Source organism: Protopterus annectens, chromosome 7.part0 (genome assembly GCF_019279795.1).
Source record: "Protopterus annectens isolate FY-2018-M chromosome 7.part0, PAN1.0, whole genome shotgun sequence".
NCBI classification, from domain to species: Eukaryota; Metazoa; Chordata; order Ceratodontiformes; family Protopteridae; genus Protopterus; species Protopterus annectens.
Genome location: NC_056739.1, coordinates 492,411,233 through 492,430,198, shown reverse-complemented (window position 1 = coordinate 492,430,198; position 18,966 = coordinate 492,411,233). Strand labels below are relative to the sequence as shown.

Here is an 18,966-nt window from a genome sequence, read left to right as displayed (position 1 = left end):
TGAAGATTGGCCTCTATGAGTGACCATACACCTTGGACAATCCTTCCCTTGAAATGCAACCTCCACTCTAGAAGGGAGGTGTCCATGGTTACTCCTGCTACTGGTGAGTCCATGTGAAAAGGGCGACCTGTAATCTACCAGGCAATGTGCCATCTGCAGATATAGTTGAGCAGAATCTTTGTATGTAATGAGTGAATGCTTTAAGACCATTGTACTGCTAAGGTCCATTGAAGTAATCTCATATGGTATCTAGCTAGTGGAACCAACAGTATCATGGATGCTATTAGACCCGACAGACTTTAGATCAGTCTCACTGGAAGGGAGGAATGATGAAGCACTTGCATTGCTGTTAGATGCAAAGATAAAACTCATGTTTGGGGAAGTTAGCAATCTGTAAGTTGGTATTGAGGTGGCATCCTATGAACTCTGTTTGCTGTATTGGTGTCAGATGGCAATTGGGAAACTTTACTGTTATTCCTAAGTGCCACGTCTATTGGAGCACAAGATCCATATGGTATAACAGTAGATTTTTGGAGGCAGCAGTTATGAGCCAATCATCGAGACAGGGGAAAACCTAGATCCCTAATAGATGCAGGTGTGCTGTCACTCTACCATTATCGTGGTGAACACCCTGGGGGCTGTGGTGAGACCAAAAGGCAGGGCTCCAAATTGGTAATGATTGGCTCCCAGATGGAAATGGAGGAAACTCCTGGAGTGCTTCTCTATCTTCACATGATAGTAAGTGTGTTGGAGGTCTATTCCGTACATTTAATCTTCCTTTCTCATTTGACCATCCAGAATTTTGTCTGCTTCATGAACTGATTCAGGTGACATAGATCCAAAATTGCTGTGAGGTCCCTTGTCTTCTTTGGTACTAAAAAGAACCTTGAATAGACTCCCAATTCTAGCAGGTCTTGTGGGACTGATTGGCTGACTCTTTTTTTCTAGTAGTTCTGAAACTTCTAATGTTGCTGGTCCCCACTGACTGGGTGGAATATCAGGGATGTTCCTCTTTTTCTGAGGAGGAAGGGAAAAGGGAATGAGTTGCCTCTGGAAATTATCTTTAGCACCCAAGAATTTGTGGTTATGTGTTTCCAGGCTTGTGGGTGCAAAGACAAGTGCCCCCAACTACCTCAGAATGAAGCAGTCAGGCAACTGTTCAGGGGTGTTGATAGGGCTTCTCTGAGAAAGGACTGCAGAATCCCTGTCTCTGTGGCCTCTGCCCCTAGGGTGACATCCATTTGAGTTACCTCCATATCTGCCACAAGAAGGCCTACCCCCAGGAGAATCATGGTAAGAGCTATGAGATTTTCTGAATCTTTTCCTTCCTGTCCTCTGATTTCTAGAAAAGTGCCTTTGAGCAGTGAAGAAATTACTTCCCACTGCAGAAAGAGTCTTGCTATCCTGTTGACTCCTGGTAAATGTGTTTTTGAGTTTGTTTCCAAAACGTGTGGCTCAATCATAGGGGCATTTACAAAGGATGTCTTAAAGCCTTCTGCAAAGTCAAAAGGTGCATCCAGGTGTGAAGGCACATGATGATGCCGGTGCCTGCTGCTCTAGCCATGCCATCAGCAGCATTGGAGCGCAGTCGCATGGCTACTTTGGAGGATGACGTAGGATAGATAGCTGAGAGTCCACCATCTTCTGAACATCTGCAAACAAGATATTTGAAAGGGATTTGGAGAATTCCTTAGTCAAATCCCTCTGGAACGTAGCAACTTGAGCCAAATAATTCAGTAATCTGACTGCAAAAGCCACTGAGGCATAAGGCCATTTCCTAAACCTGTATATTACCCTAGAATCCCCTGTTAGGCGGATGAAAGGAGCAACTTTCTTCAAGTAATTTATTTTTTGTGGCTGCTGCTACAACCATAGCATATACTGGAGGACCTTTACTCCAATGTTTTCGGTCTTTCAGAGCTGCCAAAATTCTGTCTGCTATCTTAGGGATGGACTCCACTATGTTAGAGTCCTTCCAAGTCCATTGAGCCATAAGACTGATGAGAGGGTCAATGGGTGGTACCACCCAGGATGATATTCTGCCAGAGCCAAAAGATTCAAAGAACACTGATGCAATGGGCGAGGGATCTTGGGTAGACCATCCCCTCCCTGCTTCATCAATTCAAGGATTTCACCAAAGGTGATGTCTTCTCAATGGCAGTGGGGGGACCCGTCACCTTCTTCCAAATAAATATCTTCTGTGAGACTCTGGGGATAAATCTGTATGTTTCTGCTTGCATGCCTGCTTATGTATGACTTCTGGTGGGGGATCAGAAGACTCAAAATCAGACTGAGCGCTAACATAGCATGGAATCTTAGAAGCTCATGGTTCCAATTGTGCCCATGTGGCAGGGTAAGACGAGGAAGAAGATCCAGATTGCTGTTGGGGGTTGGGTGCAGCCGAACTGGTTGAAGTGGCCTTTTCCTTAGGCATAACTAAGACCCTGTGAAAAACCTCAAAGGCTGAGGACACCATCAGCCCCAAAGGCCTACCCCTGTCTAAGGACAATGGAGATTCCTGAGTGCAGATGTTACTCAACCTCAAAGCTGACCTTGGATCCAAGTTGTCGAGGCTCCAAGAGGTATGAAGGGCTCTGATAGCCTAGGTGGTGATCCCTCCCCTAAAATCATGGTACCAATGCTTCAGATCCAAGTAGAGACTCTACTTAATCCAACCACTTTGAGGATGACACCAAAAGAGATGCTATCGGGGTTGAAGTAACCATGACCGTCGACCCCGATGAAAGTGCCTAAGTGTAGTACAGAACCATCATGACTGGTTCCAGTGTAGAAGGGTAAGTTGGACCAATACTCTGCATGGTTCCAGTAGACAGTACTGTGAGAACCCCAAGCTGGGACTGAGCCTTTTGAAACTTACTCATTATCCTGTTGACATCCTGCTTCATAAGACTTTGGGATAATCAGGAGGGAAGAGGCCAAGGAAGGTGGTGTCTAGAATCTCCTTTCTTTAAGAATTGGAGACTGGAGCCACGGGCTTACCTGCTCCAGCGAAAACTGGGGCAAGAGGAACAAAGCTCAAGAGCTGACAATTTCAACATCCAAGTCGATTTCAGATCCAGTTTGACTGGTACCATTGGATCCACAGAATATTTCCTAGTTGAATCTGACCAAGGTTTCCCTATCCTCTCAGACTTATTGTTCTCCTTATCTTTATCTTTGTCTTTATCCTTTGGTTTCTCTTTCAATTTAGACTTATCTGCTTTCTTAGATGGAGAAGCAGAGGCGGAAGAAGAACCTACAGAAGTTGAAGCCCTTGTTTGTGGAGGGAGTAAGTGTTTCATGTTAAGTTTTTCACATCTAGTCTGAAGGACTGAGGGACTGGCCATCTGAATCCAGGTGTGCAGGCTCTAAACAATAAACACAGAGCAAATGGAAGTCCTGAAGAGGCAGCTTGTGCTTGACCTGAGCTCACTTCTTAAACCCTTGAGAACCTGACATGTTGAAGTCACAAGCAAGGATTCCTCACCACAAAATACCTAATTATATATCTAGTCCTATAATAACAACAGCATACTAGAAGTTTATATATTGAATGAAACATCTCCTACTACTATGACTAGAAAAAAACATGAAAATATTTATCTAAATTTACTACACACACTATATAATAAGAGACCTAACCTACAACTACTTAACCTTATGTTTATCGGAAAAAGTCTAAAGATACATGAAACAACAAACAGTTTAGCAAGAAGAATTAGAGATTCAAAAATAACTGTCAGTAGAGAAGGAGAGGGAGCTTGAAATCCAAAAGTATACATGCTGCAAAAAGGAACTCTTAGGAATATGTTTGAAATCTTTGGTGGCAAACAAGATCTGGAGTATTAGGATGGAGTAAAGGGAATTATGGGTAGGAGAGAAGTCCGAGCCCTAGAACCAAATAAGTTTCCAATTCAGTGCTAAGGTCAGATCTGACAACCCATGTGTTGTAGGGTTACCACCTGTCCCTCTTTGCGAGGGACAGTCCCTTTTTGGGCAGTTGTGTCCTGTGAAAAAAACTAAAAAATGGCAAATGTCCTGAGATTTAGGACAAAAAATATTTTTTATAAATTTTCTTTAATAGTTGCATAAAACAGTTATTTTTTTTCTGAATCACTTAAATGTTATATGAAATAGCTAAGCAGCTCAAATGCTACAAGAATAAGCTTTTACTTTAGCAAAAAAGTGAAGCTCTGTCCTTTGAACCTGCCGTGGGTATGTTTTATCCTGCAAAATTTCATGTTTCTACAAAAAATGTCCCACTTTGAACATTTGAAAAGGTGGTAACCCTAATGTGTTGAATCAGATGAAAGCAGACAACACTGGATCATATAATCACTATTTTAGGGCAAGGATTCAAGAAGACATGCTTCAGCAAGGTGATTCAAAAGATTTGGTCTACCAAAATGACTGAAAAGAATGAAATAGAATACTGGGGTAAAATATGAATTAAGAGCTGTTAGCGTTGTCGCCTCACAGCAAGACGTTGTCGCGTTCGATTCTCAGTTAGAGCGTCTTCTGCATGGAGGCATGTGTAAATGGGCGTGCCTTCGTTGAAGGTTGTGCGTCAGGGCTGGTAACTTGGCACGTAAAAATCCACTACCAAACATTAGCGGACCGGAGTTCCGCTGTGGCGACCCCTAACCGGGATAAGCCGAAAGACACAACAACAACAATAACAACAATGGACTGGAACGGATACACTCGTGACATGGCAGGTGTTTTCTAAGAGGAAAAGCAGTGGCAGGTGCACTTTCAAAAAAAGAAATAAAATCACAAAGTTCAGCCTTCTTTAGACACCTTGGTGTGTCATATTAGTACATGATCACATTGATTGGAAGAATGAAGCCTATGATGGGACTCATTTGGACAGTTAGTCAAGAGTATGGAGCAGTTTAACAAAATTACACAGCTAAAACATTCTCCCAGTTTTCAGCTATTATTCCTATCAGCCAAATTCATATCAGGCTTTAATGTTATTCAGCCCTGCCAGTCTGATCATGTTGTTTCTCTTCCTGCTTGACACCTGCTTTAGAGAGGAAGAAGGATGAAGGCTTGCATTAACAGGACACACTTACGGTTCACATTATGATATAGATGGAAAACCATGTACCAACTAGCAAATCATGTACTTTTGTGTCTTTTCAGCTTGTTAGGATGCCATAAGTAGAACTTCAACTAAAGGGTACCACAATGCTACACTGTCTCCCTATACTTCTCTGGAGATATTCAGATACATTGTCAGCCCTCCTCAAACCAGAACATAAGAGATGATTTGGCAGAGGAATACAGAGCTGCACCATCCCAGTGGAAAACATCTGTTAAAATATCCACCACATACCTAAATGCACTGGTACCTACTGGCCCAAAGTTGTTCTCTGAGCGTTCACACTGCCCTACCTCCACAACTACCCACATACTTCCACAGTCATACCTCATAACATTCTCAGAAACTCCATTTTGGATGAAATTTACCAGAAAAGATCACCTAACTATTCTGGGATTTTATTTTTCCTTTTTGATCCAGCAGTGTCAATAATGTTCAGTCTGATGTATGTAGGAGTATAAGGACTATAAGATTACTACTTACTTTTAAATAATGTGCTATATTGTGTCAGCCTTACAGGTGCGTGCGGACTGTAGATTATTACTTACTTTTAAATAATCTGCTATACTGTGTCGGCCTTACAGGAGTATGAGGACTGTAGATTATTACTTGCTTTTAAATAACGTGCTATATTGTGTCAGCCTTACAGGAGTATGAGGACTTTAAATTATTACTTACTTTTAAACAATGTGCTATATTGTGTTAGCATTATATTATACCTAATAACTATGCAGTTGGTGTACAACTTAACATATTAACAAGTAACACCATGCCAGTTTCGAAACTGGGACTCTTGTACTAAAATCTGCTAGTACTATGTTACTAATATCGCTATAATATGTTTACCCATAACTCTGAGATATTTGATGTGTTGCACAACTTGTCATACTTTGTTTCCAAGACACCACTTACTAAAAACACAACAGAGTTTACAGAAAATATAGCTGTAAATCCTGCCCTGTGTATTTCGCTGACTGGGAAAGTATTAACTAACTCCAAGGACAACTCCATATTCGTAAGGGTTTGCATCTGACCCTTAAGTGGCAAAATAAGGGATATCCCCCTTCAGTGCCTCCTGATTTCTTTTTTTTTTTTAATAGCACCTCAGTTTATAAAAAATCTACACAATGAATACAATTTAAATATTTTATTTTTATTATGCATAATTTTAAACAGTCTTAGTGTTCTCTTTAATGCAAAAAAAAGTCTGTACATACAAATTCATGCAGCAGTAGCAACGAGACAGGTCAAAAGATCAAAGTCATTACACACAGTATGCCTTAAGTTCATGCATCATTTTTGTATCAGCAAGCCAAGGTAATCCTCAAATATATTTTCCAACTGTAATTTCTATATTACAATATTTACAACCATGCTGCATAAACCTATAGTTAGGATTTTATACATAATTATATTTTGCACCTGTTAACTATCAGTTTCTAGGTCTATTCACTTCAGTAACGAACTCTGCGTTTGATTTCGGTGTATATACATGTGTGTGTGTGTGTGTGTGTGTGTGTGTGTATATATCTATATATAGATATAGATATACACACACACACACAGCATAGAAAAGTTGTGAAAGTGCATAAAGTAAAAAGTGTTTTCATGGGATACTGTGATGAGGTGAGAGTTAAAAGTCACGTGCTAAGTCAGTGTCCCCAGCATGCAGATGCACAATTAAGTTAAAGAACACAGTAGTCATTGTCGCCAACAGTAATTTTAAAAAGCCATCCACCCCTTACAAAGCAGCTTACATATAAACATATCCTTTTTATTTGAATACAATTTATAAAATGAATTCACAATTAAGGAAAAAATACAATAAATACTCAAAACTAAAGTTTATGTTTTCTTGGATTTCTGCATTCCTTTTCCCTGGTTTCTTCTCTGCCAGATTCATTTGAATGGGATTCAGATCCTTGCCTACTGCTGTTCAATTCAAGTCTGCTGTTTCTTTTATCACTATCATTATCTGCCATTTAAATCATCATAACATGTTGATGCAGATATGTCTGTTCCAAGGATTATCACAATTTTGGTAGAGGTAAAAGGCAGTGTTCCAGGAAAAAAATGTCCAGCTTTCACATGCATAGTTGGTCCCAAAATGCATTTTGTGGAAAACAAATTCTAGTTAACAGTTCACAGTGGGTACATGCGAGTCAGCTGCCTTAAGAAATGGCAACATCTATCCAGCTTAAAAATGGGGAACCAAGAGCAAGAAAATATTTAAACATTTCTTTATGGTGTGTGCATTTGTGTGTGTGTGTGTGTGTGTGTGTGTGTGTGTGTTTGTGGGGGGTGGGAATTATATCCCAGTCTCCCTTTTAATTATTTATAACCCCAGCCAAGTTATATGGACAACAAAAAAGGATCCAAATAAAATAATATCAAAGTTCTATACAATGTCTAAGGCTTTGATGGTACTTGGCATATGATTAAAGCTTAAAAGCTAAGGTGTTAATACAAGCAACGAAAAAAGCTAGGACCAGCTCTGATGTTAACTATCACTTCAGACACAAAGTATTCACAAAGAGCATGGTAAAGTCCAGTGATCAGAAACGGTAGACCTAGTGTTTCTGATCACTGGACTTTACCTTGTTCTTTGTGTTAATACAAACCCCAGGACTTGGGCACAATTGCATACTTATCACTCATTCATGTATTTTTAGTACTGACATATGGATAACTGAACTCCTCTCACTCCTTAAATAAAATTAAAATTATAGTTCTCCAAAGCTCAAAGGAACTGGTTAGGTGAGATGAGAATAAGCACCCAAATCTGACTTCCTCACATGGATGGAGGGAAGTGGATGAAGCTGCACTGCTAAAACACCATCAGCCAGCTTCTTACATCTCCTCAAATGTAAGGCTGATGAGACTTCTTGTGGCTGAAGACAACAAACAGCAATGCTGAAATGGTTCCTAACAGCTGGTTTTCATAAGTCACTTGCTGGTGCAGTTTCTAAGTGTCTGCTGGCAGTGACTCCCTTTCTTTTTAGTATTTTACTTTTCTTTGGTGTTTGTGTGACTGGAGAACTGATGCATATAAGTTTGGGGGGTGGAGGGGCATGTCCCTTATATAGGGGAGCAGAGGGTCTTAACTTACCTGAAAAAAAAAAGACTTATTTTGAACAGTTTCAATCGGCTGAACTCCTAACTGGTTGACCTCCATGAGATTAACGTTGGGACTCATAGGTGAAGCACAGGGGCTTGTTAGGTTGCCTACCTACTAAGGACTGCTACTGTACTCTTGCTCGGGTACCAAAAGTATATGTAAGAGTAGCACACATTGCACTTTACCTGTTGGCCCACACAGTGTGATGAGAGTAAGGCATAAAAAAATTCTCTACAGACATGAAGATGAAGCCAAGAGCTCTAACACCTTGCCCCTCACTCCAAGTTAGCCTATGGCTAGCAGAAAAAAAAATGGCCAATAAGACTATGGATCCTTATCATATGATAGAAACCTCATTTAACTGAGACCATAAGACTGAAATTTCAAAAGACTGAAAAGTCACTTGACTGAAACCCATAATACTTAATTTCAACATACTAAATTTTAAACTGGACCATATAAAACCAGACTAGGTGGGGGCTATGCCCCCCATACTCCCAATGTGTGGAGGGGGGCTGTGCCCCCCAACTATATATACTAACTCCAGGATCACACTACAGTGGGAAAAAGGGCAAAGTAGTGGCAGCATGTAGACTACTGAAAGGTACATGCCCTTTTCCCCACTGTAATGCAATCCTGGAGTTAGGATATATATATATATAGTTAGGATATATGGGGGGCACAACCCCCCACAATGGGGGTGTGGGGGGCATAGGCCCCCACCTAGTCTGGTTTTATATGGTCCAGTTTACAATTTATTATGTTGAAATTCAGTATTATGGGTTTCAGTCCACTGACTTTTCAATGTTTTGAAAATTCAGTGTTATGGTCTTAATCAAATGACTTTCAGTCAAATGAGGTTTCTATCATATGATAGGGTCACACACACACACACACACACACACACACACACACACACACACACACACACACACACACACACACACACACACACACACACACACACACACACACACACACACACGCACACACACACACACACACACACACACACACACACACACACACACACACACACACACACACACACACACACACAAGTTTTCTCAGGGACTCTATTAAGGTCACACCATGTGAAGACACTTTCCATTGCTTAAGAATGAATACACTGTCCAGTCACTCCACCCTTCATTTACATTGCCTTCAATCTCTGCAGGTGGAGCCTATGCATTTGTGAAAATGTGTGCTGATGTTGTGCACCATTATGCAAATGTTCTATAAAATTATGTTTGGTGATTTATCTAAAAATAATGACTTTGGGGTTGCATCACTTTGGATGCATCAGCAGCATATTTCTACAAAAAGAACAGGATATAGCTTGTTATCTCCTTTACATTCATTACCGATAACAACATTTTATGTACAAGCAAACTTAAAAAATAAATACAAATACATATGCATACACATCCACAATTATACTGAAGCACACACTTCTTTTCATGGTTATCTTTTCTGTGCACATTAAAAATTTGGATTGTCATACTAAGAAAAGTGTAACTTTACAAAAAAAAAAAGATTTCTTATTATAACCTTGACATCAGAAAACATGTTTACACAGCAGATTTCATCATATGCTGCAGTGAAGCTAGCTCCAATGGTATAGAGGGATAAAGTTCTGACTACCATCCCAGAAAATCCAAGTCTGGTTAGTTGCTTGGGCATCTGCTGAATCTGGGAGGAGCAGCGTGACAAGACTAATACCTGCTCACCACTCATCTGTTGTGAGAAGGGGGCTGAGACACTCTGTTGCCTTGTTTTCACTATTAAGAGAGGAGACGAGTTTATCAGAAAACCCCAGTCCAGGAGACAGATGACAACACCACTCCTGGTTCACATGATCCCTGCCCCAGGGGGAACAAATGGACAATACAGCCTTTCCACCAGAGGAAATGAACTGGCCAACAAAGAAGCTGCAAAGGGGGGGGAATCACAGATCAGAAGGGGATTATATCAAAACAAAATGTTGCTACAGTGAGATGAACCACTGACATGAAGCACTCGGAAGCACATAGGAAACTTGTTTCTACAAACTCTGGGAAGTAGTCAACTGCAAGGATGAAGCAAACTTTTGAAATGCTATATTATAAAGTAGATGTTGCTCATAAGTACTGTATATACCTCTGCAAGGATTTATGTAAATTAATGTCTGGGACAGAAAAGGTGGTGCAAACCAAAAAAGCAAGTCCATTGCATCAGTACTAGAAAAGCCAGCTTGTTACATAAACCTTTAAATAGCTGAAAGATTTCAATAAGATATGGTCACTTAACTGCCTTATAAAAGCAGGGTGTACTAATAAAGCGTAGTAATGCAAATGAGTTACCCTTCAGCAACTAAAGTACTGCTTTCACCTAAATCATTGACAAAACCAATTCTAAAACTCAAGTGTGTGTGCATGTGTGTGTGTTGGCAAGTGGTATGCTTCCACCATACACTTATTTAAATTTTCAACCCTGTGAGAGCATCCTCTGAACATTTTAAATGAAGCATTGATTACAAAGCCTAAAAAAATGGGGATAAATGCATTTCTCACACATTTTTCAAGAAAGCAACGCCCGTAATGCTTGCAAATACACCTATTCTGCCAAAATACTACACGGAAGAGGAAAACTCTGAATGGAAATCGATGTTCATTATAATTATGATTAAATGTGAGATGTTTTCAGGAAACTTATCCTTAAGGTTAAAAATTACAAACATTAAATGCTCCTGCCTCCTACATGTTATTCCTGGTATATCAACATTTTCAGCATTTGTATTAATCCCCACTTTTATTGCCACTGACTCAGTCTTACAAAATCTATCTGCCACTTCCACCTACTTAACACACTATGGTTCACTCCATTTGAAGTTTGTCTGAGGCCTACTCTGTGAAAATGCAACTACCCACAAAAGTTTTATGTCATTCCAAAGCCCACTTATAGTTCAGTAACCTCATATGCAAATGTGCTGAATAAGAATGTTCTTAACAAGAAACAAAACAGTCAGAACTGAACAATTGTATAATTTTTTGAAAGGTCGGATAAAACAAAAGTAGAAGGGCTTTACAAGGTTGCATATCCTGCTATTCAATGTCAGTCACAGTCAGTAAGTGCGGATGTAAATTTGCCACAGACTGTGAGTCCAAACAGCAGCTGGCCAAGAAGTACAAAGTTTCAGAAGTAAAAACAGCAGAGGAGGACTACACAGTCAAACAGGATCCCTTCTCTCCTCTGGATTTCACGTAACAAAGTTTGCCTTCTCACTACTCCTTCCAATATTATATAAAGTCAACCCACCATCCGGACACTGTTATTAGGAATGGTTGTATTGGTTCTCAACAGAGCAGTATCATAAAAGCTGCAGTCTGCTTTCCAGTAAAGGTTTCATCTTCTTCCTGAGCATCAGTGTTCTCTTTCCTACCCAAATGTAAAACACACTGGTATCTGTTAGACTCCACTCTCGTCAGCACAATATCACAGCATCTCTATACCCCACTCCCTGATTCCCCATTTTGCAACTTCCAGCCACTGCTCATATTGCAGCCAGAAACAGGACGGAACATTTTTTTTTTGGGTGGGGTGGGGCAACTGTCTTTCTTTTTTAAGACATGGAAACATTCAGTATTTCTCCCAGAAAGTTTTTTTCTCCCTGTGTATTCCTACAATCTAGTAGTTTAAGAGAGAGACAGAGACCCTGAAAGAGTACAAGTTCAAAGGGTCACGTAAACATGAGTCTTCTAAAAATGAAGCATCCTCAGTCTTCTTCCTTGTTAAATGTTCTTGTGCGTTGCAGCTTTTAAGAAAAATCCTTGTTACAAATGAGGGAAGGAGTTCCTTCAGAATGCTGGAGTGTGGTTTAGGTGGTCTGCAAGACTGCGTTTCTGAAGGCTCTCCAGCTCCTTGCTCTGCTTCAACTCCTTCATTCTACATCAGGGAAACACAGAAAGAAGAAATAAACAAAAGTTACACACAGACATGAACTACATGGTAAGCAATGCATGCTTATAGAAAGCAACTGGAAGAACATACTCTTGAGGACTAGGCAGGCATTTTGGTTCACTGCTGTATATCAGAGGCCCACAGCTGACTTCTACTGAACACCATCACTTACTGTGTCACATTCAACAAGCCCTTTGGTCTTCTGAGTGTGTCTTCTCTAAAAACTCTTTAATATTCCTTTCTTTACAGGATGCAACTTTTAGGGTCATTTAATGAATTTCTATGTATTTTGGATTGCTACACAGTTTGTGCTAAATAGACACTCAAATCTAATTAGTGTGAATATCATATGGTTATTTTTATTTTATTTAACAGTATCTGCCACTTAACCCAAAAGATGTGCTGAAAACAGCATCATTTTTCAATTAAAAAACTAAATTCCTTTAACATATAAGAATTTAATAACTTTTTCACAAATGGACTGGAATCCCACTTAAAACTGCATCCGAAGTACTGAATATTATAAAAGAGATAAAAGAACTGGACGAGGAATATTTAGAAAAAGGAAGGAGCAATTTACATAGAAATAAATGAAAATTGTGGGAACAAAAAAAAAACATACAGAATAATGTTCAGGAGAAGGATGAGGAGAGGTGATGTTTAAGAAAAGTCAGGAATAATTTATGTAATTCTGGACTGATTATAACAACAAGGAAGGAAAACATATGAGATGTATACTATATGTAAATGGAAAATGTTAATATGGCTTATTTTCTTTTCTGTTAATGTACATTTGCCTATGACTTGTGTGATAATTTAATAAAGGTGTTAAAAAGCACTTTAACTGCACCTTTCTCTCTGTTTTAAAATCTTAGCAACCTCACCCCTGGAAGCATCACAGAATTAATCCAAGATTTCTTGACTGCGGATAACAAAATTGATAAAAATAAGAACAAATTATAATTAAAAAACATAGCAGTGACTGGACATGGCAATCAGTACACACAGAGTAAATCCCATATTACTTAGTGAAATCAGTATTTAAGGTTACTCTAGCTACCAAACCAAGAAAAATCAAAGATGAACATTTTCTGTATAGTGCTAACTGCCACAAAACAAACAGCAGCTTTCAAATTACAACTGATAATCCCCCTTTAGACAACTACAACACTACAAAAAAAACTCAACTTTGCAGTTACTGAAATGAATCGTAATTAGACAATGTCTTACACAGCAGTGTGCACACAAAACAGATATGGGAAGAAAAGTGTCGCTACAGCACTCAAAGATGCCCACTGACCAAGTGTCCAATTGGCTGGTCTTGATACAAAGAAAGTATTCAATAGAGCCAGCAAGTACGTACAAAAGACCCCTAATCTTGCCTCCAGACACTCCAACCAGACATGACTATGAATATGTTGTACTAGTGATATGTCTAGTTGTGCAGTCCACTGAGTGATTCAGTTCTATACTTGTAATATTTTTCTACAGAGTGTACCTAATAGCCATTACTGATTGATGCTTTTGCAACGTATCATGTCTGGGTGGCAGCAATGCAGGGTTTTTCTACATTAGCCATCAAAATCTACTCAAAAATCCTTAACAATTATTTCAGTAGCAAGAACGTCAACAGAATTTACATATTATACACTAAGGTATAATAAACTGGCTATACTGGAGAGAAATTATATTTCACAGGAGTATGTATATTTAGCTGAAAGCTTTGACACACATTCAATAACTATTTAGGACCATGCACCAATAAAAATTCAGGGTAATAAAGTAAAAATGAGACAGTGGTACTTTCCCACCTACCTGCTGAAAGGTGAGGAATTTAAGGTTTCTGTAATGGAAATAATTTGAGATTTATTAGAGAAAAGAAAATGTTTTCAGAAGGGATAGCTAGCGAGTGGGATAAAATGAAAATGGAGTTTAAAAACATGGTAGAAATAAGACAGATAAGGGAAAGAAGTAATAGGAATTATTTACAAGGTTGGCAAAGATTAAAGCTTTGCAGAATAAGGGGAATTGAACAGAACAAGAAGACCAACTGTAGAATGTTAAAGGCGAAAATAAAGGTGTATTTGGATAATATGCATGAGTTTAAAAAGGATGATGTTAAACAACTATTTTATAACAGCTCCGGAGCACAAAACTTTTAGCACATCAACTTAGGCAATAGAAAGTAGAAAGGATTGTCACCATTGAGAGCATATGACAAGAAAAATAGCCAAATATCTTACAGTGGTATTACAGCATTTTGAAATGTTATGAAAATTTGTATAATGTGGAAACCAAGAAAAGGGCACAAATGGAAATATTTATGGAAGACTTAATTATGCCAAGGTTAAACAAACATGACACTTAACAATTAACAGCTAAGATATGAGGAGATTAGATAAAAATGGTGTTGTATAATCAATCAAGTTACCAGGAATAGACAATATTTCTGTGGATGTTTGAAAGTTAGGAGAGAAGAAAATGATAAAGATCAAAAAGATTTTTGAACAATGCTTTAAAAGGGAGGAAGCAGCAGCATCTTGGAAGAAAGCCATGGTGGCTGTATTACCAAAGATGGTAAAAATGCTTCAGATATTGTTTCTTATAGACCCATTTCAATTTTAAACCATGATTATTAAATGTTTATGTCTATAATAGTAATGTAATAAGTGACTGGCAACAGTGATGACAAAATTGATATTATTCAGTGCGGTTTTGTGGCAGGAAGGCGAACATTTCACAACATTAATAGAACAATGTTGATCAGTGGAAAGCAGAGTATAAGAAAATACCTGTACTGCTGGTGGGTCTTAATGCACAGAAAGCATTTGATAGTGTCAATTAGATTTTATTAATAGGACAACTGTAGCATTTGCATTGTGTAACAGAATAACAAGATTAATAAAAAGCTTATACGAAGAGTCAGGGCTAAGAATTATGAAGGGAATGTTCCTCTCTTATTTTATCAAGTATAAATCAGCATTACCCACACCCAACCATGGGTTATTGCTATTATACAATGACATTATTTAAGAAAAGTTACTTACTTTTCATAGATAATGTCCTTGTATAATGACGCTATGGTTGCTGTTCTGCATTTTTCCCCGGTATCATGGGGCTTTCTTATGTACAGCGCATGCATATGGGACTTCCATTCCCATGCTTACACAGTACATCAGTGCTGTGAAAAGGAGGTAATGGAGAAAGGAAGATCCCATTGCTTTTTTTTGTCTTTATTTTAAAAAACTGAAACCTGAAGACATCAAACATATGAGAGAAAAGGGACAGAGAAAATATAAGGATAACTGGGTACGTTTCTCTAATTTTGCATAATGTACCTGATTACCCTTGTATTTTCTCTGTCCCGTCTCTCTTGTTCTTTTGAAGTTTCTGGATTTCTAAGTTTATGTTTTTGTTTTTTTTTAATTAAAGAAAAAGAACAGTTGAGGAATTCTCATCCCTTCTACTATAATTCTTTGCATCTTTCTCTACTTTACCATCACAATACAATCACCACCTCAAACTATCTTAAATTAACTACAGGCTTACCACCTTCTCTTCTACTATACACACAAACTAACACTGCACCATAATTTTACTACTGACCAATCAGATCTCCCCCATCCCTCCTTACCGCAAACTGCAAGGCAAAACACCTAACCACATTGTCAAAGCCCACTATGAAGTCAAAACATTTCCAACCTTACCTTGAGCTGCACACATATCACATAACAATCTATATTTACACCTGATACTATGTTCAAACACACAAATACCACTTTTACTATTTTTAAACCCACTATCACAGTTGACATGCTCCTCCTAACCTACCTAGCCTCTTTACTTTTAATTCTCAACCTCACTACAGCTATATCTTTTCATACCCCCACACACCAATACACATCAACAATCTCCTCTAACCCTCTCCCCAATAAACCACACAGCTTCTCACATATCTCCTCCCAGCTTTTCCCCTATACCCTCCCATTCTATTCAAGCACAAAGTGACCTCCTATGAAACTACACTTGACACCAGTACCATCACCTAGAAATAAAAAAAAACACTTCCCATGGTACTCATTCCTTATTACCTATCTACTCAAATGTGGAGACATACATCCTAACCATGGCCCACCCTCTAATCCTAACCACAAGAGTACCCCAAAGATTTAGACATACTAACACTGAACCTTATAAGTATATGTAATAAAATAGCCTCACTGCCTGCCTAGACTGATCAAAATAAACCTGACATATTAGCCCTTACCGAAACATGGCTACACCCCAATGTAAAAGACTCAGAAATAATACCTCCAAATATTGCAATAACCAGAAGAGATATATCTAAAAAAAAAGGTGGGGGGGATAGCACTTCTATATCCCTCTACGCTCAACATCACACCCTACACCAGTAATATACCCACCCATCTTTTCCAGTGCTGAGGTACTAATCTCTTTTTTGAACTGCAACATATCACAAATAATTTGCATAACACTAATGTATATACCACCAGGTAACAATATACCAGTGATGGAAAATATTTTATCCTGGCATCCCAAACAATAATCTTTGGAGACGTAAATATAGATTGGCAAACTATAGCTTCCAACTCCCCCACAAACAGTATAGACCTGTATGTTTTTTTCTCAGCTTATCAATATTCCAACAAGATACAGCAAAGATCTTACATGCCAATCCACCCTAGACTGGATCCTAGTATCCCACCCTGCCAATTACCCCTCTTCCGGTACACTGTCTAGCTCCCTTAACGATCATGTACCAGTTATTCCCTTAGAACAAACTCCCAACACCTAAGAGTACACACTATAAAACCAGTTAGGAACTCAACTAATTTTTGTCAGCATAAATTCAACAATCTCCTACATGAAATAGACTGGACACGCCTTAAACACCTACCCCTTAATGATTCTGTACTATACTTTAATAACACCTTCCTTCACATACTTAATACACTAGCTCCCATTTGTATGAAAAGAATCAAAAAGAACTCAGCACCATGCTCTCTAAGGAATGTAAACACCTGATGAAGCAAAAGGACCGAGCCTGGTCAACCTGGAAACAAAACAAAAATGAACAAAATCATGTTAATTTCAAAACACTACGTAACTAAGTGACAAAACTAATCAACAGAGATAAGAAGTCATATTATTCCCAGTTTCAGCTCCAGCATAAAATCAATCCCAGTAAATTCTGGCACTTAATATCTTCTCTATTTAACCCTGGAAGAAATGGAGAGCACCCCCTATCACCTGATACCCCTCCATCACAAATAGCCGAAAACTTTAACAAGCACTTCATAAAATCAATTTCGGACCTACTAACAAACACCCCTAATGCTGGACCCCCAACCCTTCACCCTATTCAGACACCAATCCCAGAATATCAACTACTTCTAAATCTATCATTATTGAACCCCCTACTCAACAAAACATCATACAAACCCCATTCTCATTTCAGCCCATACCCACTGACACCATTAAGATACTGCTACAAAAACTAAAACCCTGCTCTACCTCAGCTGACAATCTACCACACTATCTCAAACTGGCTGCTAACCCAGTCGCCTACCCAATCAATATCCTTATAAATAGGTCTTTGTCTGAATCAGAAGTACCTACCATATGGAAACAATCTCACATCACCCCCATCCACAAAGGAGGCAACTATTTTGATCCATCCAATTTCCATCCTATATCCATCTTGTCACCCATATCCAAAATTCGCAAGAGAGGTGTCTATCAGCAGGTAATGCAATATCTATTGCAAAACAACCTTTTAAACAAAACCAGACATGGCTTCCATCCTAGCCACAGCACAGCTACAGCCCTATTATCTTTTACAGACACCGTGATCAAGGCCAGAGATGCAGGATGCTATAACGCCTCAGTACTCCTTGATCTCTCCAAGGCCTTTGACACAGAGTATCTCACCCCTTACTTTTGAACACAGTGTCTAACTTAGTCTTCTCACCTAACACAGTAAAATGGTTTCAGAGCTACCTCACGGATCGTAAACAAGCAGTGAAATGGTCCAATGAACTCTCACCCTTTCTCCACAATCCTACTGAAGTCCCTCAAGGCTCCATCCTAGGACCCCCTACTCTTTAATATTTTCACAAACAACCTTCACACTGCCTCTCACCCTGGGACCCTCATTCAATACACTGATGATTCCACCATAATCTGTACTGCTCAATCACTACAGAACTACTTTCAAACACTCAAAAGTCGAATCCTGGCTAAGAAATGCCCAACTCTTTCTTAATCCAAAGAAGACAAAACTAGTACTCTTTCATCCCAAAAACACCTCCACTGTCACTGATCACTTCGACATCCTTGCATCTGACAACACTATCATAGAAATAGTGCAGGAAACCAAACTTCTAGGCATTATCATTGACAATAAACTTTCATTTGACCCCCATATACAGCAAAATATAAAGAAAACTCATCATAAGCTGGGAGTCTTATATAGAAACAAACATTTCTTTACTGCGGCAACCAAAACTAACTTTGTAAAAACATTTTTACTTCCCTCCCTTCTTTATGGTGCCCCTATCCTAACTAACTTACAAAATTCTACCCTAAGCAAGATGGAACAGTGCTACAACAAAGGTGCAAAGTTTGCCACAAACTCTAAATATCACACACACCACTGTAGACCACTCCAAGAATTAAACGGCTTGAACTCCCCAACTAACTTGCCTTTATTCAGCTATCCACCTTGCATTGCCTTATTTTCAAGCCTACTGCCTGCTCTGCACTAGCCAATTTAGTCACA

At 38.9% G+C, this 18,966-nt stretch overlaps 1 protein-coding gene across 5 annotated transcripts in view; it reads right to left on the bottom strand.

Moving 5' to 3' along the window:
• Nucleotides 1-9,217: 9,217 nt before the first annotated feature.
• Nucleotides 9,218-18,966, bottom strand: part of CAMTA2 (calmodulin binding transcription activator 2) — a 2,181,461-nt gene continuing 2,171,712 nt past the window's right edge. For all 5 annotated transcript variants that reach the window (XM_044077091.1, XM_044077090.1, XM_044077092.1 and 2 more), the window contains one exon: nucleotides 9,218-12,149. In XM_044077091.1, the coding sequence (XP_043933026.1) occupies nucleotides 12,062-12,149 (88 nt within the window). In that variant the 3' untranslated portion in view covers nucleotides 9,218-12,061. The remainder of the gene's footprint in view (nucleotides 12,150-18,966) is intronic.